This window comes from Halyomorpha halys, unplaced genomic scaffold (genome assembly GCF_000696795.3).
Source record: "Halyomorpha halys isolate HHAL.00 unplaced genomic scaffold, Hhal_1.1 Scaffold315.1, whole genome shotgun sequence".
NCBI classification, from domain to species: Eukaryota; Metazoa; Arthropoda; class Insecta; order Hemiptera; family Pentatomidae; genus Halyomorpha; species Halyomorpha halys.
The window spans coordinates 574,413-601,470 of NW_027105587.1; the positions used below are offsets into that span (position 1 = coordinate 574,413).

At 30.2% G+C, this 27,058-nt stretch overlaps 3 protein-coding genes across 6 annotated transcripts in view; 1 reads left to right on the forward strand and 2 right to left on the reverse strand.

Moving 5' to 3' along the window:
• Positions 1 to 3,041, reverse strand: part of Hr78 (Hormone-receptor-like in 78) — a 20,995-nt gene extending 17,954 nt beyond the window's left edge. Inside the window, exon 1 of one of the 2 annotated variants that reach the window (XM_014421364.3) lies at positions 2,850 to 3,041. The gene's annotated coding sequence lies outside the window, so the exon portion shown is untranslated. The remainder of the gene's footprint in view (positions 1 to 2,849) is intronic. The other variant, XM_014421365.3, reaches the window with a different exon arrangement.
• A 4,229-nt stretch (positions 3,042 to 7,270) lies between these two features.
• LOC106681171 (uncharacterized) lies at positions 7,271 to 17,713 on the forward strand. The gene is made up of 4 exons (XM_014421350.2): positions 7,271 to 7,494; positions 10,418 to 10,639; positions 15,222 to 15,369; positions 17,146 to 17,713. Exons 1-4 carry the CDS (start codon positions 7,291 to 7,293, stop codon positions 17,703 to 17,705), a joined length of 1,134 nt encoding a protein of 377 aa, XP_014276836.1. The 5' UTR covers positions 7,271 to 7,290; the 3' UTR covers positions 17,706 to 17,713.
• Positions 17,714 to 20,258: 2,545 nt separating this feature from the next.
• The window catches only part of sas (stranded at second), a 228,782-nt gene continuing 221,982 nt past the window's right edge, over positions 20,259 to 27,058 (reverse strand). For 2 of the 3 annotated variants that reach the window (XM_014421361.3, XM_014421359.3), the window contains 5 exons: positions 26,189 to 26,357; positions 25,636 to 25,855; positions 23,569 to 23,678; positions 22,249 to 22,460; positions 20,259 to 20,470 (listed from right to left, as the gene is read on the reverse strand). In XM_014421361.3, coding sequence (XP_014276847.3) covers positions 20,411 to 20,470; positions 22,249 to 22,460; positions 23,569 to 23,678; positions 25,636 to 25,855; positions 26,189 to 26,357 — 771 coding nt within the window. In that variant the 3' untranslated portion in view covers positions 20,259 to 20,410. Of the gene's footprint in view, positions 20,471 to 22,223; positions 22,461 to 23,568; positions 23,679 to 25,635; positions 25,856 to 26,188; positions 26,358 to 27,058 lie in introns of all 3 variants that reach the window. The other variant, XM_014421360.3, reaches the window with a different exon arrangement.

Genomic DNA, 27,058 nt, shown 5'->3' on the forward strand with positions numbered 1-27,058 from the left:
TATTTATTCTTATTTAGTTTTTCTACATAATTTATTACACTTTTATTTATTTCTGATAAAGGGTCTATTCTCAACTTTTTATATGTATTATCTTCATTTAGGATGTTTTCCATTTTCAAATTATAATCTCCTATTTTTCATTATAGCTACCCTTTTTGTTTTATCAGATTTTATGATCCATAGGTCTGGATTTTTCTTTTTAAATTGCAAAAGAGCTTTTATATGATTTTTCCATAATTCTAATAGTTTATTTTCTTTATTATATATTCTGTCTCATCACTACCTGAACTATACATTCAATTTTTTTGTAAGTCATTTTTAAGTAAATAACTATGAACTATCAGATATTATTTCAATTAATTTGTAATAATATTTGAAGAATAAATAATCAAATAGCCTAAAAAAATTATTTTTTAAATAATTTATTTTAAAATGTTACACAAATATTATTTGTAATAATCATTTAATGAATTAGTTACATGATTAATGGAATAATTATTTATAAAATGATTATTTTACCAAATAATCTTATATGGTTTATAATTAAGACAAGAAGTTGTGACAAGTTTCACTTCATGTTATAGTCATGAATAAATGACATAACTGGAACTGTCTACCACTACTACTACTAGTCTACACTATGACAGTAGTTTTCATGGTTGTAAAATGTCACCATATAAACGTACCTTAATGTTATTACCACAAAATGTACAGTCAACTACCACAACAGACATAGTTTGACAGTACTACCACAACATTAAATGCTGTCATGAGGGTAACTATTTAATAGTATCCACCATTGCAGTGCCTGAGACAGTTGCTGTCGTGGTGATAAAGTGTTATTGTGTAAACAGGCTTCAACACAACAGTAGCTTCACTGCTGCTACTACATAGCTATCATGGGAGAAACAATGTAAAAGTACTATCATGAAAATAAATACTATCATGATCATCAATGATACTATTATGATGGAAACTATCATACAGTTTATACCAGGGTAGTTGCTAAGACAGTTGCTATAATGATTATAAACTATCTCAACCAATAACCATTAATTATCTATCTCATCAAATAACCATTTAATGAATAATGATAATTATGGAAATAATAATTTATTGAAATCATCCCTTAATATTTTTTTTTAAAATACATTATTTATACAGTACCCACTATAAACTATAACATGCTTCATCTTATCATACTCAAGAAATTAACTTTAAAAATAAATTTAACAAGTTTGTACTAAGAAATAATAAATAATATTCCAGTTTAGAAACTATATAAGGAAGCCTTATAATTTTTGCTACAGAAAAAAAAGTCAAAATTAATACATAACAACAAAAATAAAACATGCTTGTTTATCTATAAATATTTATATATAAATACTTTGAACTTTGACTATTTTTTAATGATAAGTAGGCTTACTAATGATAACAAAAAAAAGTGGAGACTACTACATAATAATTTGAATCATGTAACAACCACAAAGTCAAAAGAAGTAAGTTTGAAAAGTCGCATGAGAATTGCTTTTTCTAAATAAACAATGAAGATAAAAGTTCATACAATTAATACAATAAAAAAAATACACAGTATCAAAAACCTTCTCTTTCCATTAAAATGTAATGCTGGATATTTCAGACAAACCATGAAAGTAAAGTCGTTAATTAGTAAAGTGAATCATTAGTAACAATTCAAAACATTTTACAGTCTTCAGATTTCTTAAAGACATAAGATTAATACCACAGAAGTGGGTTGTTGGAATAAGTAGAAAATAAAAAGAGCCTTTTCAACAGGAATCTTTTTTTAAGTGACTGAGAAAAAATCCCATAAAAAATTAATCGGAAGATATAAAACCAAAATAAATCACCCAGTACAGAAACAAAGAGGTAATCAAAATTACAGATTTATCTTAATGAGACAAGATTGCATAAAAAATTATAACAAAATAAATAACATCAATAAACACCCATTTCCAGGAGGACAGTACGAACAAAAAAAGGTTATGCTAGTTTCTTAATCAATAAATAAATAGTGAAATATTATGTTTTCACAGTTTTTTGTACTTGTTTGACTATTTTAAATTTTAGAAACTGTTATAAATTATTGTAAAACTTTCTGAAAATAACTGTTTTATATTCCTTATGTCAAATTATAATTCTTTAGAAAATGAGAAATGGTTGTCAGTGCAAGAATAAATGTTATATAAAGATGTATGAATGTTGACAATTTTTTTTCATCAAGTGTGTGAAGGTTAAGTTAACTACTGCTTCTACAAAACCTTTTTTGAAACAAGCCAGATTATTTAACCATTAAGTCAATTTAAAATTTGTGATAAAAACAAAAAATTAGAAGAAAAATTACTATACTAGGTCTATTTCAAATCAGTAAAGAAATGAAAAATAATTATAAAAGCACTTGTAACAGCAATGAATCAATAATAGGAAGTGAAAACATATCAAATACCTAATTATATATGGATATAATAATCAATGGCAATTAACAATCTATATCCTTAACAAACCAAATACAATCTAAAATGAGATAACAAGTTATCATTGACTATTGATAATAACTATGTTAACATAATAATTAATGTATTAAATTAAGCTATATTATAATCTGAAGTTTCTTTCAGGCAACTGATAATACAATCACATTATGTACCAGACATTATAAGTCGGAAATTTTACAATTGTACAATATGATAGTTAACTGTTCAAATTTAAAAAAATGGCATACCAATAAATTAAAAGCATAGTAATGACCATAAGAAAGTAATTTAAAAAAAACTTCAAGACGTTAAAAATCTTATCATGACATTAATGAAAACTAATGAAATAATATTTACCAACTAATGTGAAAGTCCAAAAAAATCAAATGACAGCTAAGCAAGTAAATTATTCATCACTACATTGCATATACACAATATAAATATCATAACTTCAAAATCATTACAAATTTTAATCACAATTTGTCAATATTTATCAACACAACAGTAGTATGCTGGAGAAGGTTATAAAGTCGGATAACACAACTATTAGACAAAACATCGATGCACTGATTTAGTTACAATTGATACCACTACATTCCAGCACTACTATCAGAGTAAAAGGTTTTATTCAATATTTTTTTTCTAAATAAAGCTAGTAAGTTCCTTATCGTTATTATGACTTATGGAAATTATGTCACAGAATACTGCGTCCATTTAATATAACTTACGAAAAATGAATTGAAAAAATGAATCACAATCAGTTACTGTTATAAAATTAATTAAAATCAATGACATACTAAAAAAAAGCTGCAATAATAATTTACAAAACCAGCTCCAGCGGTGGGAACTAATAAAAATCATTTTGGGGATTGCCCATACCGTTTGAGCGAGTACAGCGAGGGTAAGTCGACAGCTATTGTCTAATTAAAGCAGAAATGATAATAGTATTAGAAGGAATAATAAAATGTTACTTTAAATTTATTGGCTACCGTAATAAGAAAAATAAGATATGAAAACTTGCAGATAAAAAAAAAATAAAATAAAATCATCCCAAAGTTATTTTTAAAAGTAATACCAACTATCAACAAAATCCTGATAGTACGACTGCAAATGTCAGTTAATTCGATGTTAATGGCTGTGTCTGTAACATCTATAGGTGTATCACATGTAACATGATACCTCAGTTCAATTAATTTTATAATATCATCTACTGCCAAATAACATTTCGTGGTTTTGCAGGTTTTATTTGTCGTAATTGGGTGTGCTCACTCACGAATCGGTCCAAAAAATGCAAACAAAATTGTGTTTTCCCTTCTAATCTCGGGCTATCCAATTGGGTGGTGGAAAGCTATCGATACATTAGTGAATCATCTCATAAAATTCCCCAATTTTTTATGTGGCAACACAAATCATAACTAAATATCTGTTTTGGGATATAAATCCCAAATTGTTAGAACAGTAATAAAGAGGTTAGCTGCCGACCTTAGATGAAATGACTATCGTTTCCGAAAAAAAAAAAAATATTAAAATGGCTTTCATTCATGCTTCCACGCACAAAACTTCCATCAACTCCTGTAATCCACTTGCATCTAAATTATCAGAACACGCATTAAACCAGAATCATACTTTTAATTTTGACAATCCTTCCATTCTTGTCACTGTCCCCAACAATACAAAACGTCTTATCTCGGAGTCCATTTACATAAATTTAACTGAGAATTCCGTCAATCATAAAGTTGATAAAGACTGCATCTCCCTTACATACCGACACATTTTGAACATAATAAAACCCTCATAATACTTATTTTTTTCTCTTTGCTCTGCATTTCAGAAGCCCACTTTATTGTCATATCTTTTATTCTTGTTTCTCTAAATTTTCACCCCTTATTTAATTATTTTTATATTTACTATCCTTCTTTTTTCTTTTATATTCATGTATCTTATTATTTTTTAATCTACATTAATGTTTTATCTACTTAAGTGTACTTATATTCTTTATTATTAATTTTCTATTATAATTTACATGTCTCTGTATTTCCACTCATTTGGTATATTGTCTTTCTTAATCACTTACACATATGGTATCCCATTATTTTATACTTTATTTCTTCTTTGTTTTTCTATCTATGAGATTTTTTTTAAATTATAATTTTGTAAATATTTCTTCTCCCCCTCTATTATGTATATTATCATTTATCGTTTACCTAATTTTAATTTGTTTACATTGTTTACTTTAAAATTATTTTCGTTATTATGTGGCGTGCTTAACAGTCATCCTCACTCCTTCCAATAAGAACGGCTCAATCTGACTTTGATTTCCGTCAAAACAGAAATGAATTCTATCTCATTAATTTTCATTTGATTTTATTCTTTTCTCTTTTCATCTCTTAATTTGTACTTTCTATAATATTTCTTCTCTTATTTTATCTCTTATATTTCTGTTACTATTACCGTTTTCATTTACTGTTTACAACCTTTAATTTTTCTTATTAAATTTTACTTTTCATTTACCCCTGTTATTTTCCACTTATTTTTTTATTTTTATTTTTTGTAACTATGTTAAGTGTTTGTATCTTTTTAGACCTGACGAAGCCCTGCAACGTGGGGCGAAACGTTGGCTCAATTAAAATAGTTATTACTATTTGAGTTTTATTTGACCGCACCTGAACCATAGGAATATGGTCCATTCATTTATATTTTTAATTTTATAAAAAAATAATCCATATTTTGGAATATTAATATTTCTGTGCCGATATATTTAAGATATCGATATTGTTAACTAGCGTCAACAATGTCTTTAAGTTGCTTTCGAGAAGATATCTCTAATGAAAGCACCTGAGATGTGTGACGCGTGGTGCAAAATATGTGGTTCTGCTACTTTGCCACACCAGCTCGACTCCTCTGTCGCGGTGCGTGTTCACGCCGTTTTCCCAATAAGCGCTGTTTCATTCTTTTCAGTATTTTACCAAAATTTGAGCGAATTCACATTGCGAGAGAGGCGTCGAACGCTTTTCAGTATAATAAAACTCTAAAATAGAGTGACAAATGTACTGTGAAAAGCTATGACCCGGCATGACGTAACCTACCAGCTAACACGGGAACTACTACTGTCAACAGGCAAACGTGTATATTAACATTTGTACTATTCCTTGTATATACTTTAATTTCATATATATATAACAACTATATTAGATATACTAATGTTCATAAATTTGTCATTTGAATCAATAAAGATACAGTAGAATCTGCTGATCAACTGAAAGCTAACGTCTTACACGTAGTATCTCTCGATAACGTTTAATAGCCCAGAGGCTTGACTTGCTAAGAAATTAGAATGCCGTATTACCAATTCCCGCTTCATAGGAATCATCTTCATAATAGCCAGAGGATAACAATGTGCCTGATGAATAAATAAATTCTAGTACTATGTGTTTGGGAACGTATATTATCTTTTATTTCTCTGTCTCATCTATATCTCTCCTCCTTCCTATCCCTTCTATCATATTTTAAGGTATGGAGTGGCTGCCATCCATTCCGGACTTAAAAAACCCTACGTATCTACAGTATAGTATCTGTAGAATGAAGTTACTTTCCTGTAAGGCCCGGCGGCTGGCACCCAGTCCGGACTTGCATCTCCTCCGCTCCTACAGGCATAGTACCCTATATAAGTACCCTTGAAGGTAGAAGGGCATAGTACCCTAAAAGTCCTACGGTTGGCACTCGTACGACTCATTCTGTCTATTCACCTCCTACCCAGCTACCTTACCCATTTGAGCATGCATTGTCGAGGCTTTCTCTTATTGAGAACCTCATATAATCAATTGGAATCAGATCTAACTCAACAACCTCGACAAGCTAATTGTTTCTTCTCCAGGAAAAGAAATATCTGTGGGACCAACGGCAAAGTAACTATCACAATGTGAAGGTAGGTTTCATCTGAAATTAAATTACCAGGTAAATTACAGGTGGTCATCGTGGATTTAAAGATCAGGCCTCAAATGAGAAATTCCTTTCAATCAAAGGTAATAATTCCAAAGCGAAAAATTCTTCATCAGAAAAACCGTTCCGAAGAGCTATTTCGTTTACTGCGAAACCGGACAAATACTGATGCAATGGTCGTCCTATTCTGTAATAGGCATTAGCACGATTTCGTACGAACGACGTTTGCACGAATTAGTTGCTTCACGAAATAGTTCGCGGTTTTTCGTTCCCAGTGGACGAGAGCCCTAAGTATATCTTAGGCGGGTCACTGCACCATTTCCCTTGTGTGTAGTGGACGGGTGAATTATACGGCTTCCAATATTCTTTAGTGTTTGACATCAGTTGAGATAAAATAAGAAACCCAATTCTTATTAAGGCTATATATTTAGCAGTTACAATCAGTCAGAAAACAACTAAATAATATTTGACGTATAGAACAGACTTAGTATAAGCAACAAACAGAAAATTAACCTTTTTAACACCACTGATGAAACAAAACTGTAATAGGCAGAGATGGACGAGACATTTGCTTAGCGACCTACACACGCGAGGGAAATAACGCGCTAATTCAAAAACCACTATAGATAGTTGGTACCTATTCCATGCGTGTGTGACCACTGTAAGATCCCCCCCCCCCTGCTCACATTGTGTACTACATAAATCCCTTACAATTCCTAAAATTTTACTCGATCATATTTAGCTATGTTTTATTACATTTTAATTGTAACACATCCATAGAAACCATATATGTATTGTTTTCAAAATCACAATTCAAATCAAAAGTTGACATCGTACAAACTGCACACCACACGTCAAAATGAACTATCTTGATGAGCTCAGGCGTACCCCATGGTTGTATTCAGAGCCAGTATCTCGTCATGCAGAAGTGAAAGAAGTGGAAGAACCATCATATCCTCCATGGAAAACAGCGGCCGTATGGGGGAAGTTTCCAAGAGAGCGCCAATTCCTGATTATAAAGATGGAAAAAAAATTCTTGGAAAAAGCCGCTGATTTTTTAGAGGCAAGTATTAATGAACAAATTATATTCGTCTTATATTTAACGAGCTAAAATCATTCATTGTTAAATTTTAGAATTAATTTAATTCCATGCAATGGTTTATTTTGACAACTATATATATTGGGTGTCTATCAAGATAATCATAAAAAAAAGAAAAATTGTCTAACTCCTCGTAATTTTCAACAAATTTGTTAAAATAAGCAGCATAGTAGTGCTTTTCAAAATGCACTAGAAGTTAGTTAATATATTTCCTTACCTTTTGGCAATGTAAGCAGTTCCACCATTACACTAAGGGCTCAAGCCCCACGATCCATGGGACTCCTTAACTCTCATGATCGATGCATTTTTTGTATACCAATTATGGCCATTTTTCAACCAATAAAACAGCCTGTTATATTGTTTAAGCGTTGGTGTTTAAAATCATGGTGTGTGTTCTTATAAATGACGGCAGTCTTTAACAAGTGAGAAAACAATAGTCCTATCAAGGAAGTTTTCGGACTCCAACAGAATATGTGAGGTTGTAGTACATGAGCCGGGGTGAACCCAATTTTTTATTACTTTAATGAAAACTATGTATAGTTACTAGTCGAAATTTATGAGTCTGCAAAGTATAGGTAGGGGGAATAAAAAAAAGTGGCTGTTTAAAAACGTTAAAAAAATATTAATTTTTCCTTTTTGTTACTTTTTCTATCAAGGTAATTAAAAATTCGGGTGAAATAACTTATATTTTTATCCTCTTGGATCTCCGTTTTATACCTCCTCCCACTATTAATTCTCGTTTATCTGCAGTAAAAGAGTTGCTAAAATATCATCATCCTATCCCACCCATCCTGCCCTTGTGGTTTTCTCTTTTGATCGGGTTCATACACTTCTCTAAACTTTCCGTCCATCTTGAATCAGCCTATTTGTTTGAAGTTAGTTCGAATCATCGAATTTTACTCTTAATATATCTTTAATTCCTCATATCTAAGGAAAGCATATTTTAATATTTCCAAGGTAATGAATAGCATTCGCAAGATAGTGTCATGATAAATAGGAAGTTGGATGTTTTTAATATTTCCATTATTTTCTTAAACAATTCTCGATTTCTAATATTTATTTATATATATATTTTTTTATTATTGTAGAATTTCTGTTCTGTAATGTCTTCTATACTTCAAATTTTTAGGTTTATAGACCTCGATACTGACCCTATCGAATCTTTGCTAGTTTAACAAACATTATTACACAATCATTAATTATTTGAATTTAAGAGTTGAATAATCAGTAAATAGAAATCAAGAAAACATTTACTGTCCTTACACATATGAGTGCAAAATCCAATCCAAAAATTGATTGTCGTATCTTTTTTAATATTAGTCTAATTAATGTATTTGTACAATTACCAAAATAAGACAAATGAGCACCTAGAATTTGTCCAAGAGGTGTATAATTTTACAGTTATTCCAAAAACCGATAGAAAAATGAACTTGTTTCTATGCAAACTAGCAAAAACATGAATATTCATTTAAAAGTTCAATATTTGAAGAACTATACCTCTTTCAATAACCATGTAAGGCCCACCAGGCCGATCTGATATTTAATAAATAAATAAAAATATTTGTAGAATGGTAACAAAACTGGAAAATTAAAATAAATCCAACCAAATCACATTATACTTCGTCGTAAACCCATGACTTCCTGCCCCACAGTATCCTCTAATTATATCCCACTTATTCCTGCCGAACAGGTCCGTTACCTAGGACTAGATCTCAACAAACGACTAACTTGGAATCCTCGTATAAAATTGAAAATATGGGATACTGGCTCTTCGATTCCAACTTTAACAACATTTACCAGACAAACGGTCTAAACTTCCAACTAATTACAAAATACTCATTTATATGACTTTAATAAAGCCTATCTAGAGTTACGGAGTCGAACTTTGGGGCTCCACTAAACCATCGAATCCCTCTCGTATCCCATCCTTACAATCCATAATCCTTAATGCTCTTTACTTTGTCACAAATCAAGTCATCCATAGGACCTCAATGTTTCATATGTTGCCGATTTGGCCAGAACCAGATATCAATCCTTTTATGATAAACTTCATAACCACCCAAACACATTTGTTTCTATCCTCGCTTCTCCTTTATTACCTGATAACCTAGGCGTCAGAAAAAAAGATGTCCTTGAGATCTTCTCCTCTAGAAATGTTATTAGAGTTCTATCAATTGTTAGATTCTCCACATGTCTGTATTATGCCATTTTATACGTAACATCAAGTTTACTTACTATAAATATTTTTAATACATTTGTAGATATCAATAAATAAGATTAAAAAAGGGTCAATATGCAGTCAATAAAAAATCTTGTATCCATTTTTTTTTTTATGACACAACTGATAAGTACATCGGGATGGTTTGAGCACAACCAATTATCTACTATTTCAAGTATCGAAACTAAGTTAGGCACAAGAAAAAAAAAAAAAAGATTATTCACATTATTTCGCATTATTTTGTAATCTATTTATTGTAAAAATTCTTTATTTATTATTTATAATCTTTACACTTTCTTGAGACTGGTTATTATTGTTTAAATAAATAAATTTTATCCAATTTTAGTTTCAAAACAATTTTTATTTAAGTCCGACGATTCGACCAATTCGGTCATTCTCAAGTACAATCTTAATACAATTTTAGAACCACATCATTTAAAAAACAACTTTATGCAGGCTATTTTGCCCAGGTCATTTATTTCAGTCCACAAATTACCCTTATTTTTCAATTCTTAGCATTAAATTAAAAATTATAACTTTTTATCACAGTCAACCTTCATTATTATAATTTATCACGACAATATTTGTCCTTGGGTATTTTTTTGAGGCTAAAATTGGATAAAATTTATTTATATAATCAGTAAAAAATCGTTTTTTTTTTTTTTGCAGAAACATTTCTTCAAGAACGACATACTGTGCAAAGGGGTAAGCCTTAAGTGGGACCAAGAAGCAGTGCAATATTATAAGGACCTCATGAAATACTGGTTGCGGGACCGAACTTCTGTTTTAGCCATAGAAGAAGGAAATGAGAGAATAGTTGGAGTTTTAGTAGCAAGAATAATTTATCTAACGAAAAAACAGAATTTGGACATTGACTATTCCCGCATCGGTGTAAGTACCGCTCTAAACTGTAGTTTAGATAGTAAATAAGGTCTTGTCAACAAAAAGAAAGTAATAAGTCAAAAGTTCTTCTTACTTTAACATAAATTAAATTGTACAGACTGTAAATCTGGTTTAATACTGATTAATTGAAATTAAGTATTCATGTAACCGTAAGAAAACATTTTTTTTTAACCCCTTATCTGCTAATCCCGCAAGTGACTAACCTATTCTAACCAGAATGGGAGGGTCGATTTTTTTTTTTCCATGGGGTCGCCGTACATAGTTCTAAAAGGCGGATCTACATGTTGGCCGCTCGCCACGTATCCAAGACTTGTACAAATACTTGGTAAACAAAGGAAGCAACAAACATCGATATCCACACGCTAGTATTTTCGTCATAAAAAACAAAACATAAGCGAAAAGATGACAAATAGTACTACACAACCTATAAATTCAACCTTCGCTTTAGAATTTTTATCTGAAACTTTTTTATTTAATACCTATACCTATTAGCGTCTTCATAAAAATGTATTTGTGCAATGTTAAATAAAAAATAAACTGATAGAGTTAACTATCAAGATTTGGAACAATGTATTTACACCGAATCGATAGAATTTTAAAATATACGACCTAAAACTAGAGTTGATAATTGAATCCAAAGGTTGAGGAAATTCTTTAATTAATTAAAACATGAATGGCATAAATATTCATCTGTTTGCAGTTTTAATCAATGCAAACTGAAAACAAACGTGTGGATGCGGCACAAGCACCCCACTTCTGGGCAAGATTTCTGCCCAAAAACCAACACCCAACGGGTTGGCCGAAAATTCTGGCTAACTTGTACCAGCCAATCAAAATATCAAACCCGTAAAATTCTTGGAAGTCTCATTAGACAGTTGCATTTTGTTTAATCACCGCATAAATCTACAATTAGAAATACAAATAAGGTTCTAAATCTATGCATATTTTAATTTAAAAAATCAAAATTATCCAGTAGCGAGAGGGAGCAAGCGGTTTAATCACAACTCATCAGAGCGCTGCACCTCGAGCCTCACCGAAGCTCTCAAATTTATAAATTACTTAATTTTGTAAAAAACACATTGTCATTTTTATATATTAATAATGTCTGTACCTAACACTTAACGATGTCAATAGAATGATTTATAAACGAAACCAAAACAATACACGAACCTATCTCAAGTAGACATGTACCGACCGCTTCTCGGTCACTGCCGCATGGACTAGGCCTATAAATAAAGGGGCTCTAAACCCCCAATTTGATCTTTGATCCACGTCCTTACCAGGTCTAGTCCTAGCACTGGTGGCGTACGTACACTCTGCTTAAGATAGAGAAGTTCATTGTCAATCGATTCTCACAAGAGTTGTCTTTCTGTACGTGTAACTAAGATAATGGCCTATCTCCTTTCCTTCTCTCCAGCAATCTTAGCCCGTCCGCTTCATCTCGGCAACTAAGATTGTAACCTAGTCCTTAACGGTTACACTGGTCCGTCCGCTTCATCTCGGCAACTAAGATTGTAACCTAGTCCTTAACGGTTACACTGGTCCGTCCGCTTCATCTCGGCAACCAGTGTAATTTCCCGTCTCTAGTCCGTCCGCTTTATCTCGGCAACTAGAACTCTACCTCAGACTCTCTCTCCTAGACCTCCTCTACCTAGTCAGTGTCCAGGGCTCATCCTCTGGCACGGCCGTTCCTAACTTACTAATGAATACGTCTTGTCGTGGGCCTTTTGTAAAATTGGATATCAGGCTGAAGAACCGCCAATAAGACCAGACAACTCCGACAATCCCTTAGAAATAAGTTGATAATATATAAAGCAGTACTAAGACCTATCTTAACCCATACCTGTCCTAGAAGGAGCTTTACTAATGTAATCAACTTAAAAAAAAGTTCAAATATTGCAAAACAAATGCCTCCGAATCGACAACTATCCATACTTCACAACAGTAACTAATATGCATTTAGAACAAAATATAGACCCGATGCATGAATACATATAGAAATTAAAACATTTCTTTTTTTTTCAATCTTACCAAGTCTTTGGTTATCAACCGAAGCAATATAGTATTTATTGTACATATTATATTATATATACATATATATAAGTTATAGTAAGGCCAAGTGTACTAATAGCTTTAATCCTAACTCCTCGTGTAAATAAACACAAAGAATGTATATAAGGAGAATTAAAACCAGGAATAAATCATTTGTTATCTCGAATACGTGCGTTTCATTTCCTTGCTCCTTTTTCTTTTTTTTTTTAAGTTTGTCTTCCGACATCTCATAAGTTATATATATATATAAAACACAGGGTGTTCTCCGGGGTTAAGTGGTCAAACTGTAAATATGAACTAAGGACATCAAAACAAGAAAAAAAGTTCCTCTGAAGGTTTGTCTGCAAACGATTTGTTTAGAAGATATTCACACCTAAATATTTTCATTGTTATGAATTATTTACGTTATATGAAATAAATAAAACCTATTTATTTGTTCTGACTGCATTATTAATTAAATGTAAACATTAAGATTCATATTAAATGTTGTTCAAAGTACAGGTATATCCGCAAACGCTTTGTTTAGGAGACGGATTAGATAAAATACTAATATGGCCTTTTATCCCTAACTGTATAAAAACTATTGGCAATATAAGGATTAATACTATTTGGAATTAGCATTGAGAACTGTCAATAACATTTATCAGTTTGTAAGAGGCTTTTGCAGAGTACTCATCATCATGCCTTCAAAATACTATTGGTGTGTCTACGGTTTTTGCAATAGGAATGCTAATGCTGCCCGTCGTGAATATGCCAGAAGATTCCCGAATAGAAGATTACCAAACGAGTCTTTAGCTCCAGAGAAACTGGTACATTTCATATACCACGTGTTGATGGTGTTTTTGTCCCTTTACAAAATGAAGAGAGGATTGCGACCATATTACAATATTTTGATGATGATCCATCTGGCAGTGTTAGAAGAGCTGGAGCAGAATTAAATATTACGCCAACTACAGTATGGAGAACTCTCATTTCAGATGGTCTTCACCCATATCATTATTAACAGGTACAAAATTTATTACCGCAAGAAGACATTTCTCAGATTGGTACTTAAATCAAGACCTCTGGTCGCAGGAAAATCCCCATGCAATTCGTGTGCATCAGTTTCAGTGCAATGTATGGTTGGGGGATAATAGACAATATTTTAGTAGATTCGCATATCTCGCCGCCTCGACTCAATGAGGGCACATTACTGGATTTTCTTAATAATGATTACTATGATTTAGTTGAACATATTCCACTACAACTGAGAAGGGATGAAGGGGGTGGCGTCAATTAGATGGTTGTCCTGCACATTACGGAAGAGGTCCACGACAATGGCTAAATGTTAATTATCCCAATCAATGGACCAGTGGCTCGGCCTGCACGTTCTCCAGACCTGACACCACAGGATTTTTTTGTTTGGGTAACATTAAACAAAAAGTCTATACAAGGCCGGTCAATGATGTTAATTCCTTGTGAAGAAGGATAATTGAATCTTGTGAAACAATAACATATTCAGTGCTGTTCTGCCATTGCTGCTTAAAGAAAGATGCCGAGCCTTTCTTAATGCTCTAGGAAATCACTTTGAACATTTAATATGAAGTTAATGTTTACATTTAATTAATAAAATTGTTGGAACAAATAAATAACTTTTATTTATTTCATATAACGTAATGAAAATCTTTAGGTGTGAATATCTAACCAAAGCTTTTACGGACATACCTTCAGAGGATTTTTTTTTCTTATTTTGAGGTCCTTAATTCATATTTTCAGTCTAGCCACTTAACCCTGAAACACCCTGTATAATTAAATTACGAAATTATTTACTTCCACTCGTCTACAAAAAGGTGGGAACAATTACTTCTTGACCAAACTGTTTGTCGATTGCCCGAAGGTACCCGAAAAGTGGCAGAAGTAACTAATACCCAAAAATTCTCTTAAAAAATGTAATAAATGAATTACCAACCAATTCAACAGGGAATTTTTACTTCTAGTTGATTTTGATATATTGACGTGCAATATATGGGCTCGTAGCTATCCATCTTGACGCTTCTACACAACAATAAATGTCAGTATAGTAGGCGAGAGACCTCGTGGGAGGCCAAAAACCAGACGAATAGACGGAATAAATAATGATTCGAAAATACTGCACGCAGCAAATTGAACGGGCCTAAGGGAGTTAAGAACTGCCTTATGACTGCAGCTGTGTCGATTCAAATCCGACGTTTTTTCATTTCTGTGGTGGTACCATGAATTGGTCGTAAACATGAAAGATATATTCAATATTGATATTTATAAGTTAGAAGAAGTAAAGTGGAATTGCTACCGAAAAATGTCGAGTATTATAACCTAAACTTTAACTAAAGCGAGTAAGAAGTAAGCGTGAAGCTAAAGGAATTTTCCCTTTTGAAAGGCATTTAATGCTATAAATTAACCTATACACTTATAGACGTACAGTCTGGTCAAGAAGTAATTGTTCCAGCCTTTTTTGGAGGATAGTAAATAATTAATTGATTTTTAAATGTGACTATTGCAGATATGTAACCAGAGAGTCCAAGAAATACAGGATCTTCGAGTAAACATGAGAAGACAAATATTAAAAGTAGTTGCGTTAGAAAGGGCGGAATCCCAATGCTTTGAAATTAAGTTATTTTGCGTGGACCGTGTGGAAACAATTGCTGATGGTAAGTTAAATAATTATTCCTAAAAAGTTTACCTATTTGTATTACTCTAAAAATAAGTTCACCAACAAAATTTTTGTACATATTTCTACTATTAATTAAATTAGTTTTACAGAATCAAATGATTTATACAATAAATATCATGTATTATGGTTGAAAATGATAAAACAACTAAACTTAGGAAAAATTGAGTACAGTTCAATATCAGCACACATGTACTCCAGTAGAAAATAATTGAGCATGAAGATGTGCCACTCTTTATGGTGAAACTATACTGGAACACTTTAAGCAGAAAATCCGCAAAAACAAAAGCAAAAAAAACATTTTTTTTAGTTTGCCACTATTACAGATAAGCAGCGATATATAGATAGTAAATATTCTAGATTTTCTTTCCTAGAAAGTTTTTATTTTGGCCGCCAAGACACCCATTGGAGTCCTATACTGCCTAACCATGGTTCGGGGTCAAAGTTCTTCATTTTGTGGGACCGCCACTCAATGAAAAAAGTCAACGTCCCAGGCCGGATTCGAACCGGCACCACCAATAGACATCAAATTGGTAAGACTGTGTCTTAACCACTGAGCTATGGGCTTATTTGGATGTTAAGATGAAAAAAAAGAAACTTCCATTTAGAATATTATCCCTATTCTATATTTGACTATATGGCAATATTTAAAAAAAAAAAAATTGATGCACTTAACAAAATTAGGTATATTTGTACATGAATAGGGGAAAACCCGAAACATAGTAGAACAAATATAGAATAGTTATTATATTCCTAATGGAAGTTTTTTCACCTCAACATCTTAACAGTTGGTAAAATTTTCCACATTTTTTTTTTTTTTTTAAATTTTTCATGACAACAATAGAAGTATGTATTGTATTGAAGGTAGGTATGAGGTTACCTTTTAAATTCGTTTCGTTATCCCTGGAACGAGGGTAGGTCTTATTTATGTATAGGATGTCCCACTATACATGTACTTTCCCCAACCTCTACAATTTTGGAGATTCTGATTTCAGTTAGGCTGGGTCATAACAGAGACATCTGGTATATTATTGGAAGGTATTATAGCTTTTCTGTACCTCTCCAACCAAATCTAACTCTCGAATTTCCAATGGAATGGCTTATTTTTTTTTACTGATTCCAATAGTAAATCAAATTTGAAGGCGAATTCATGTCTTGTACTGTATTAGCCCTACGCATCCTCGAGGCGAAAATCTCCAAAAACCGGAAATAATTTTTAAAGGTATTTGACGATTTACATGCTAACAGAACGGAAAGTGGAGCAAGCCTAAAGAATAAAATCGTTTCAGAATTATGTGGTCCATAAAAATTGTCCATATCATTCCCTGAAAATAAATATTTTATATATTTATATAAATATTCGGATATTGAATAACAATTTAACTAGTATCGTCACATGAGCTATAGGCACCCATAGTAAATTTTACCAAAAAAAAAAAAAAGTGCTTTTGAATGGAGTATGGGCGTACTAACAATGTTCGCCTCGATCTTTGATCTCTAGTTTAATTCTTATCTGGCTAATGACTCATGAATCTGGAACGCAAAAACGCTGACAAGCCAGTTTGATGAGATCTTGTTCTTACCAGATGAGAACTGCACCTGTAGTTAGATGGTTGATACAAGTAAAAAAACCTTAAATTTTTTTTTAACTCATATGTTTTTAAATTTATTTAATATTTAGCAACCAGATAAGAATTGACACATATATTATATCATACATATACATTGATCATATAAAAGTGTATTTCTTTTTCAGATATTGAAAGAAGGATGGTAAAATGTCTTTACGTTTTAGCAAGCGAAGCTAATGTACCTCTATTAATAGGTGTAATGACTTCACCCCACGACCAAAAAATAATGAGATCAGAAGGGTTCAAGGTAGCGTTTTCGGCCAAATATGAGGATTTAAAAAAACGTGAATATGTCCTATTTCCTTCAAACGAACCAGAGGCTTCTGTAGTCGGTTTTTATAAGTATATGGAAGAAGGACTGTATCGGACACCATATATGGAAAAAATGGCTGCACCTAGGCGTATTCCATCAGATGAACTACCAGCGTATTCCACTGATGATTCATTATCAGATCCCGACACAGAGCCATACACATTGATCGATGTTTATCCGTTCGATAGCGACAGTGACGACGATTCTATCTGGAGCGAAACCGAAAGTCACAACGATATCAGGAAGTTCATAGCAGATAATCCATACGATGAAGAAGAGGAGGAAGAGGAAGAAGAAGACTATGAAGAAGAAGACTTCTCAGAATATTCAGGATTAATTGAGAATTCCGACCCATTTTTTTTTAATGAATAAATACTATATGCTGTAGACTATTTTTAAATACAAACATTAATTATCATATATGCATTAATATTATATATATAAATACATATTTATATAGTGTGACCATAATTGGTAGCAATGTATAGCAGCTGAAATTATTGCTCAGTGTGCCAATTATCTGTGTATGAAGTACGCCTTCAACTGAAGGCCAGGTGCACATTCACTTTTGGTTAGCTGGTGATATGTAGTGGAATAATTGAGCTATGGAAAACTGTAGTTGTGGATGAAGATGATGGGTGTTAATTATGCTGATAGGTGGACAAAATGTGACTTCTGAAAGTATGTACCTTGGAAATGCTGTACCATATCAAAATATAAGGTATATTTTATTTTGCTCATATAAACATATAAAAATTCAAAATGTTTTATTTCAAATGATTATCTCAGCAGTAGGTGAAAAAGCTTGCCTATCAATTGCAATTGTATGTCTTAAGTAATTATCTCTGAAGCCAGTATACTGAATTAAAAATTCATTGATAGAGTTTAAGTTAATTAGTTATATAGAATTAATTATATCTTGAAAGAATTCGGTAAGTTACCAAAAATATACAGATATTCTTCAAAAAGATGTCTCAAGAGGGATTTATTGATTTTTTTTTTAATATTAGTCAAAATCATATTGTTGACTTTTTTGGATTTAGGAGGTATCCCAGCGATATCTGATCAGTAGTATAATTAAGAAATATCCACTTATACATAATTAAAAACAATCAAATAATTATTTCCAACTCAAATAATAGAATTTATGGAGCAGTTACTTGAAATAAAAAAGGTGACCAAAGGAAGAAATTGATAGCTGCAGAAATAGTACATTGACAAGTAAGTGAACATTCAGAATGGAGAAAGTAAAAAATGTAACAGTAAGAGAAAATATGGAAGTTGAAAAACCATTCTGTAAGAGATGGGAGGAAAAGATTTGAAATGGTAGGGACATTTAAAAAGAATTACCAAAGTGAACCCATGGAAAATAAATGGCAAAAGAAGATAGCGGTAGGCTCAGAAAATCCTGGGACAATGAAATAGAATAATCATTTTGGGACATAATCTATGACAGGAATGGTCCTTAAACAGAATAATCTGAACTTAAACAAACCATAAGTTAAGGAAACCCACTGACTCGAGTGGAAATCCTAATAAAAAGATTATATATAACCATTATAAACTTAAGATACCACTTGACTAAATATCTTTGATTTATATATTTTAATACATATTAATTAAATAGTGAAATTATTCAAATTAAAAAAAAAAAAAAAAGAAGAAGTTAAATAATTTATTTCATAATCTTTTTCTACATACTTCAAACATTTAGTTGAATGTTGGTTTTATCAAATATTTAAGGCAATGAGTATCAAACAAAATCTTAAGTATATTCTAATTTAGTACATACAACAATAAAACAAATAATAAACTCAATAAATATGCAATAAATTCATTTATATATTATAAGTCATCATTCATACTATATAAAACAAATTATACATCTCTAATATACCAACATTTTAATTGGTTAAAATAATTCATATGTAGTTTAGTTTGAAAGTTGAGAAAACATTTCACATAGCAGAATAACAATAAATCATAAAGTTACAATAATTAATTCACAAAGTTCTCCTAAAATAGCTATTAGCAGCACTCACACAAATTTACACAACAGACAGTTTACTTTTTATAATAGCAACAAATCATTCACTCAGTATAAAACAAATATTACAACAAAGATATATTAATACATTCTGAAAGTAAATACTGCTCATACATAAGAGTTACAGTTATATCTTAACAAAAATGGATTACAATACCACGTGGAATACCAAAATTTAGACACCTATATGTGTGTATATATATATATGTGTGTGTGTGTGTGTGTAAGTATATATTGTGATATAGAATAACTTTATGGAGTTAAATTAAAAATCTAAGTTAGTAACATTATTAGCAATTACACAAATGTAATCTCTTAAGTGGAACAATAATCTGCCAAATACTTCCCTTATTAGATTAAATATAGTTTATACAATATAAGACAGGTTTTTGATAAATTAGGTCCACTGCAAAGAATCATAAAATGTTAGCTATTTAAATCATTCCCACTATTTAAATGACTTTGGGGGAAAAATGCAATCACAAATAATATAAAATTGTATTCATATTTATTGAAAATAAATATGATATTCCCCAATAGTATCAGCAGATTTGACTTTCAGTTTTTTTTTTTTTTTTTTTTTTTTTTGTTTTGTTTTTAAATCAAATTATAATAATATATTAATATATTCTATGTACAATGTTTAACAATAAAGTTTCTAAAGCCAAACTTTATTTCAATATTACAATGAAAAAGTTTGGATAAATTAACCAATGTAGAATTAAAGATATGCAATTAACTGCACAAAAATTGGTAGTTTACAAATATTACATTAATTTAGTACATCCTTGTGTACATTGTACATTCTTTGGTGATGAATCATGAATTCAATATATTTTATCACTTATAATGCAATACTTATGAACCAATTTCTTTGAAACTAAAAGGGAACATGGTAATTATCAGTAATTACATCATAAGTACAAGTTACATTTGTACTCTTTTAGAGTTATTGTAGAAACTACAAGATTATTATAACTTAAAGTCTAATAGTGAACTGTCTAATTTGGACTAGTCTTGAAAATTACAGCTAGGCATTTTCAAATGCATGGGAGGTTCTTCCACCATTTGATGAGCCACCTTCACAAGTCTGTGAACAATAACTATAAGTCAAAACCTTAAAATAAAATCAGTCGCTAGTTTGAAAATGGACTTGTATTAACCCTTAAGTAGTTGCATCAGTCCATAAAGTGCATCACTCAAACCTTTCTTTTGAATATTCAAAGAGGGAGCAACCCAGGTACACCAGGGCTGGAGAAACCCTTCTGTACAATATACAAAACCTAATGAAAATTAGGTAAAACATTAATATCAACTAATTTTTTATTATTGTTTAAAACAATTAGTTTAAGCGTTTGCCATAGAATGAGCATACATTTTAGGAACTGAATATATGATTTAACATGATGCTCAAGAGAATGTCCATGTCTGAGGCTTTATCACAGAAAAATTATGAATAGGTTATAACCCCTCATGATTGATTGGACCAGTAAAGAAGGCCTCGTTACTTTGGGACAACTGGTTGCTTGTTATAGACCAGGTATTGTGCCTTTCCAGGAAAGGTGATCCTGATATGTGACTGTAATTATCATTAGTTTCAGTGTATATGCACTGTATATTTATATGTATGTATAGGTACAAGGCTAAAAGGTAATTGGGAGGAAGAATATTATTAAGTCCTAATCAATAAATCGTAAATTTTTGAAATTAATTAACTAATGAAAATAAGTAGTTATGAAAAAAATATTATTTTATAATTCGAAAAATAAATAATACTACTACATTATACACAAATAAGAACTAAAATATTATCAATTTTTTTCTTTTTTATGCCCAGTCATAGGTGCACCCACCTGACAGAAGTGGGGTTCGAGACTGATACCCTTGAGAAAATTCACAATGATTAATCCCGTTTCAGAACAAGATTGTTTCCTACTTTCTAAAAATTATTAATATTATACATAATTATATGAGTTACTGTATGAATTACTATTCATTAATTGTTTACTCTCTAAAAGTTAAAAGAAGGGTCATGTAGTAATACTTATACAATATGTTTTGTACAAAAAGTAAATGATGCACTTTGTGCTGTGCACAAAGTTTTACTTAATGAAACTAGAAGAACTACTTATGGATCTAAAGCAATTATTTTACTTATTTTAGAAAAATTACATCATCCCAAATAATTTTTATAGGATTGAGATCTTTGCTATGTTATCATGAATCATTATGATATAAACCATTATAAAATTGGAATAGAAGCTATGATATATGCTTTATAGGTTACTAAGTTTTAACACAACTATTAGTCAGAACAGTATGACTTGATTATTAAAATTGATGACAACAAGAAGAAAAATTAATGTCACTTCTTTTCATAAAGACCAAGCAAAAAAAATTGATTTATTAATTAAATCATTTTATAAGAAAAATATGACTAATCACAATAATCACTAAAAGTAATTGTGAACAAAAACAAATAAATAAGAAAAACTTGATAATATACTGATGAACAAAAAAATTGTCCATGATTACAGTTTGAAATTAAATTGAATTTAATTATTTTTTTATAATCATAGTTTAATTATTTATTAGATATTGTATTCTCATTTCAATTATTGCTAAATATTTTTTCACTTGACTTTTCGAACCGCAGAAAAATTATTACCTAAATTATAAAAAGACCAACTGATAAGATGTAAAAAGGCACAAGAAGTTTCATCAAACCATTTGCTCTCTGCCCATTTTATTTTAAATATGATATAAAGATACTAAATGTATGTACATGTTTGATAAATTAAAACTGTAAATATTACGTCAAATTTGTCATATAAAAAGCATACCCATTGTTTCATGTTGCATTTCTACCTTATATGATGGATTGTCATAAGCAGCTGTATGTGGTAATGGTTTCCTTTGTACTGCTGTTGTGATAGGAGCTTTGTTATGCCCATGCTTCCGTGCAAGAATCACAAGTAATCCTACTGCGACTAAAATAGCTATTGCAGCAAGTATTGAGACACCAACAAGAGGGCCATAGTAATCATTAACCTCAGCTAAAGAAGCACCTTCAAATTTCCCTGTAAATTCATACTTAATGATACTTTTTATGACATTTATCTCCTAAGAAATAAAAATATACATCCATAATTCCCTTTTTATAATAGAAAAATAAAAATTAAAAATGTCCAATATGTTTTGAAAAAAATTACTTTTCTCAAAACATTCTCTAAATCTATATTTAAAAAAAAAATTCACTTTAATAAGCTTTAAAAAATTGTAAAATTGGATACTATACAGTTATAAATAAAAGATATATATAGAAATAAACAAAAATTCTCATCACATCTCAACAAAACTTTGACTAAAAAACACACTTGTTTTCAATACAAATGTAATTTAATAAAACTTATGTCATTATCCCTTAAATCTTTTTTAACCAAGAAGGAGCCATGATTTCATGTCACCCAGGGCCCTACAAGGTCTAGATAAGTGTCAGCCAAAAAGGAATTTCAATCACAATTATTCACAAATTTCTGCAATTTGAAACTACAAAAATAAAAAATTTATAATTGCAATTAATTTTAATGGTTAATTTCAACTACTTGATGAACCACTGTTATTGTAATTTTGATCCTCTATTACAAGTACAATTACTTTTTATCAAGCACATGTTCAGCACATGATAAAAGCATATGTTGATAGAAGAAATAAATAATACCAAGAAAGAGACTTCATTTTAGTGAAATATAAAAAGAGAAGTAGATAAGATTGTAAAAAGTTTTCCTGTAATCTGTGACATATTGACTACAGAACCAAAGGAACTTAGTTCGCTTGTCTCATAAAAACCTCAATAAACTGATAAAAGATTGGAGATCACTTAGTAACATGCAAATACAACACACTAGTTCATGGGAAATTGTCTTGCCTCCTCAGAGCTTGTTTGCTATAATGTGATTAAAGAATTTTTACCAAAATCATTTAAATTACATACGATTCCACTGACTATAGATGAAATCTTTTCACCTTATGATAATCCAGGGTGAAATCAGATGGAAAAAAAAATTGCAATATGTATTGAAATATGGACTGGTTTTAGTATTCTATACCTCAAATGAACTAATAAACATTTAAAAATTATATTATATATAAATGGTAAGAATAAAATTTACTAATTAAATGTTATACCTTGGGTAATATCTACAGATGAACCTGTTCCCTTCTTTGTGATAAAGTCTTTCACATTACTTTTTTTAATTTTACCATTAGTTAAGTAAGCTTCAATCCATAATCGATACCTAAAAATAATTTATATATAAACATAAATAATTTTTGAATTCCATAATACTAAAATATATATACTATCTTGAACTTAATGTTTAAATATGGTTTTATCTTTTGTACTGTATATACGTAAAATAAACATTAGATTCAAGTAAATAAATTCAATTAGCACTTTCAGTAAAACTTAATCGAAAAACATTCTAACCAAACTTCATCATTCATTTTATTCACAAATTTAAGGTGAATCAATCAGAAACTTAATATCTTTACAACTAAATTAAAATGTGAAAATTTTTTGCTGCATTATAATTTCATTCATCATATTAATCTTTACTTAGATTCTATTTAGTATAACTAATTATATGGAGTTGGTGAAGAACTGAGGATCCTGCTCAGTGTTTGAAATCAAAGTAAAGCTGCATTTGACTGAGTAGACTGGGGGGAATCTGCTTGAGAAGGCCATGGACCAGTAATGTGTTGTCATACCAATTGAAGAAGAAGAAATGAACTGTTATTATAATATTAAACATAATAAAAATACATCATATAATATTAGTCTTCAGGTATTTTGAGTTTTACTTTGTGTGTGTGTTTTTTTTTTTATATTCAATAATTTGATTTTAAAGTCCAATGAATTCTTTATCAGCTAATATTTTAGACAGTTTAAATGTCTGAAATATTTTTTACAATTAATAATTCTTAACAAATGCTTCGAATACTTGTCTTCAAGGTAAGTTCCACACACCTACTGGATATTTTCCTTTCTACCTTTTTGATTCAGTTTAAGCATACCTAATTAGGTTAGTATTCTCAAATTTTAATTTGAAGCACCATTCACGTCACCTATACTCATTTTTCTGTTTTATGTAACCTTTGATTTCTTTCTTAACTCTCAGTTTAACCAAATGCTTTGAACATATCTATCATTAATGATCCCATTTTGAAAAAAAAATGTTTTATTTCATTTTCTCTCCCCAAAATATGTGATAAGTGAATGAGTAATTACTAATTATCAGTACAAACTGAATCAAGTATCGCACCAGAAAAGTAAAAACGAAAATAAACAATATACTGATTTAAAAGCCCTAAATCTACCTCAAATACAGATCAAATCTTCATTTCATGGGAGAAATTTTCAGAAAGCCTTAACTTATAGTCAGGCAAAGATAGCAATATAGGAAATTTTAAAAATTATTTATTTTAAGATGAATAAAAAGTGATCATCAGTAATGAAGTATCTTGTAATTAAAATTGTTTTCAAAATATAAATGTTATCTGCAAATTAAACAGTCAACTGATAAAGTCTCATGGACTGAAATCAGTCCCAGGTTGTGGTAGCATAGAGTAAATTTTACCAATTTTTTTTTTTTTATTAAAACAAAAGTTAAATATAAAATTTGTTCATAACTTATAAGGTTAACATTAAAATACCATAACTCCACTCTCAAGTAAAAGTAATAACACAGTAAATATTATGTTAGCAACTGAAATGGGAATGTATAGTTAGTCTGGATGGCATAAAAATAATTAAAAAGTTACTCAATGACCAACAGGTAAATATCCAATAGGTAAGCTGAAGCACAGACAAGATTGTATTTGGTCAAACCTTGTAGATTTGGGTCTTTATGGGAATCTGTGGAGGGAAGTATTGATAGTTGATGTTACATTATGACAATGAACCTTTGAATTTGTTTTATCTTATTTTATTAATATTTTTTAGTTTTAATTTTTAGTTTTTAGTTTTTAGACCACTATTGCATTACTGTATAGTAAATTAAAGTGAAGAAATAAAAACAAACTAATCAAAGTAAATAATCTAGGATACATAATAAGTAGTACAAATTAATTACCATAAACATTGAATGAACCACCATAAATTAATGTATTTAAAACAGTTAACATTTCCTCATTATAAGATATATAATAATGGTAAAGTTAGCTCATTACAGAAAATTATTTCCATAAAAGTACCTTGTATCGGGTTTCAGGCCTTGAATCAATGTGCCAGATGGTGAGTCTCTTTTAGCTACTTTAAATGAGTTCATGTCTTCCCGACCTCCTTCATATTGATAAATTGCTCTGAAAATGTTTACATATTTATCTTCTGGATAAGGAACGCCACTCCAAGTAACCTCAACAGATGTACTTTTGATATGATGCATGTCTAAAACTAGTTCAAATTTGTATGGATCTGTAAATAAGAAACAATGTTTAAATAAGTATATTATTAAAAAGGTTTAAGTGTTTGGCCAATAGTAATAGCCTAAATAACATTTAAACTAATGCATTTAAGTAGTTAGTTTTCCCAAAAAAAAAAACCTAATGCATCGGGTTCATGTTATGTTTATATATTTTTATTTACAATTCCTAAAATTTAGAAATTTTTCGTGATCGCAATACTTTCGCTTACAATATATCTCATACATAAGTAAGTGAAAGTAAAAAATAACTAGCATTATTAATTGTTTTTCTTTAATTTATTGCTAAGATTTAAAAATAATAATGTAATGTCATGAGAACTGACCATTTTCCACAGTGGTAGATACATGCACAGTTTTCTGTGACTGTAGTTCAGTGGTTTGTCCAGGAAAAGGGATTAGAAGCATACCTACTTCATACTGTGACTCAGGTTTTAAATCTTCTATTGTATAACTAGTTACTGCTCTATGTATCAAAGGAGTTGCTTGATATACCTAAAAATTTAAATTATATAAAATGTTCAGGTTGAGAAAATTTGGATTTACAATTAATTATTTTTGTTATTCAATTTATTTCTTCAATTTCTTGAACTGGTTAAAATATGTTCTTTATAAACTTTATATTATTAAAAAACAAAATTAATTCATTATATTATTATAAATTAATTATAATAATTCAAATTTTATAAAGTCAAAAATATTTTCGTAAATACTGCTCATACATAAGAGTTACAGTTATATCTTAACAAAAATGGATTACAATACCACGTGGAATACCAAAATTTAGACACCTATATGTGTGTATATATATATATGTGTGTGTGTGTGTGTGTAAGTATATATTGTGATATAGAATAACTTTATGGAGTTAAATTAAAAATCTAAGTTAGTAACATTATTAGCAATTACACAAATGTAATCTCTTAAGTGGAACAATAATCTGCCAAATACTTCCCTTATTAGATTAAATATAGTTTATACAATATAAGACAGGTTTTTGATAAATTAGGTCCACTGCAAAGAATCATAAAATGTTAGCTATTTAAATCATTCCCACTATTTAAATGACTTTGGGGGAAAAATGCAATCACAAATAATATAAAATTGTATTCATATTTATTGAAAATAAATATGATATTCCCCAATAGTATCAGCAGATTTGACTTTCAGTTTTTTTTTTTTTTTTTTTTTTTTTT